General features: G+C 41.5%; 1 protein-coding gene across 1 annotated transcript; it reads right to left on the reverse strand.

The window, feature by feature from the left end:
• Positions 1–865: 865 nt before the first annotated feature.
• Positions 866–1,396, reverse strand: LOC114923872 (serum amyloid P-component-like; the record flags this gene model as incomplete). Its single annotated transcript, XM_029287194.1, has 1 exon — positions 866–1,396. A coding segment is annotated over one exon (528 nt), but the record flags the coding sequence as incomplete, so codon positions are not given.
• Positions 1,397–1,400: the final 4 nt, after the last annotated feature.

Here is a 1,400-nt window from a genome sequence, read left to right on the forward strand (position 1 = left end):
TATCTATCTATCTATCTATCTATCTATCTATCTATCTATCTATCTATCATCTATCTATCATCTATCATCTATCTATCATCTATCTATCTATCTATCTATCTATCTATCTCATCATCTATCTATCTATCTATCTATCTATCTATCTATCTATCTATCATCTATCTATCTATCTATCTATCTATCTATCTATCTATCTATCTATCTATCTATCTATCTATCTATATCCGCTCATCATCTATCTATCTATCTATCTATCTATCTATCTATCTATCTATCTATCTATCTATCTATCTATCTATCTATCTATCTATCTATCTATCTATCTATCTATCTATCTCGATGTCTGTCCGTATGTATGTGTGTATGTATGTATATATGTATGTATGTATGTTTATAATCTTGTTGGGATGCATTATTAGCTGTCCAGGGCCTCATGCAGCCTTGCAGGCTAAGGATTGGACACACCTGTTCTAGAGTCATCTTCAAGGGCAGCCCCTGGAAACGCCTGTTGCAGTAGTCTAAGCATAGGGTGAATTTGCTGGATGTGTGCTTGTTCTGGTCAGTCCCCGTGTAACAAAGAGAAAAGTTGCAACCCCCTGAAGGAAAGCCCCAGATTCTTTCCAGCTATTTAAACAAGAAAAAGACACAATTCAGCGTACGGTGAATAAACAGCTTATTTTATTGCCAGGGGATTAGAACGCCCACTTACAATTTTGATCTCATTTACCTATCAATCACGATCTATTTGCAATACGTTTGCAGAACTACAGATTTCTCCCCCCACCCTCCAAGAACTTTTTCCTTTTCTTTCATTTTTTTTTTTTTTAACATTTGGAAAAAGCTTTCATGTTTTGGAAGCGGAGAAAAACTACGGCATCGTTTTCGTAACAACCACGTAATCCTGAACGATGTAACTAAGCGATCTCCAGTCGATCAGATAGTTAGGGACGGAATACTCTTTCATGACAAACTCGACTTCATCGGTGGTCAGCACCCGGGACCACATGTTGACCGCTGTCATCTCGCCCACAAAGCACTGTTTGACGTCAAAGCCCCCTCCAAAGTTATCCTGCTCCTGCCCCAGAATAATGGACGCCTCGGGGCTGATCCTGTAACCCCTTTTCATTCCCACACGGGGGAGAAGGTTTCCGTTGAGCCAAAAATGGACCAGCCCATCCCAGCTGTTCCAGGAGACGCAGATGTGCTCCCAAGCTGGAATCGGCCTTAGGGGAACCGTGAAATTCAGCACTGATCCACCCAGATGAACGGAATACTTGTTCCGATCTGGCTTGAAAATCAGGAATTCGTTGTCCTTCAAGCGGGTGGCGTAAGAGAAGAGAGCAAAGGAAAAAACTAGCGGCGTGTGGTATTTCAGGCAGACGGTGAGGTCGGTCAAGGGA

Source organism: Protobothrops mucrosquamatus, unplaced genomic scaffold, assembly GCF_001527695.2.
Source record: "Protobothrops mucrosquamatus isolate PMUCROS unplaced genomic scaffold, P.Mucros_1.0 scaffold36110, whole genome shotgun sequence".
Lineage (NCBI taxonomy): Eukaryota > Metazoa > Chordata > Lepidosauria > Squamata > Viperidae > Protobothrops > Protobothrops mucrosquamatus.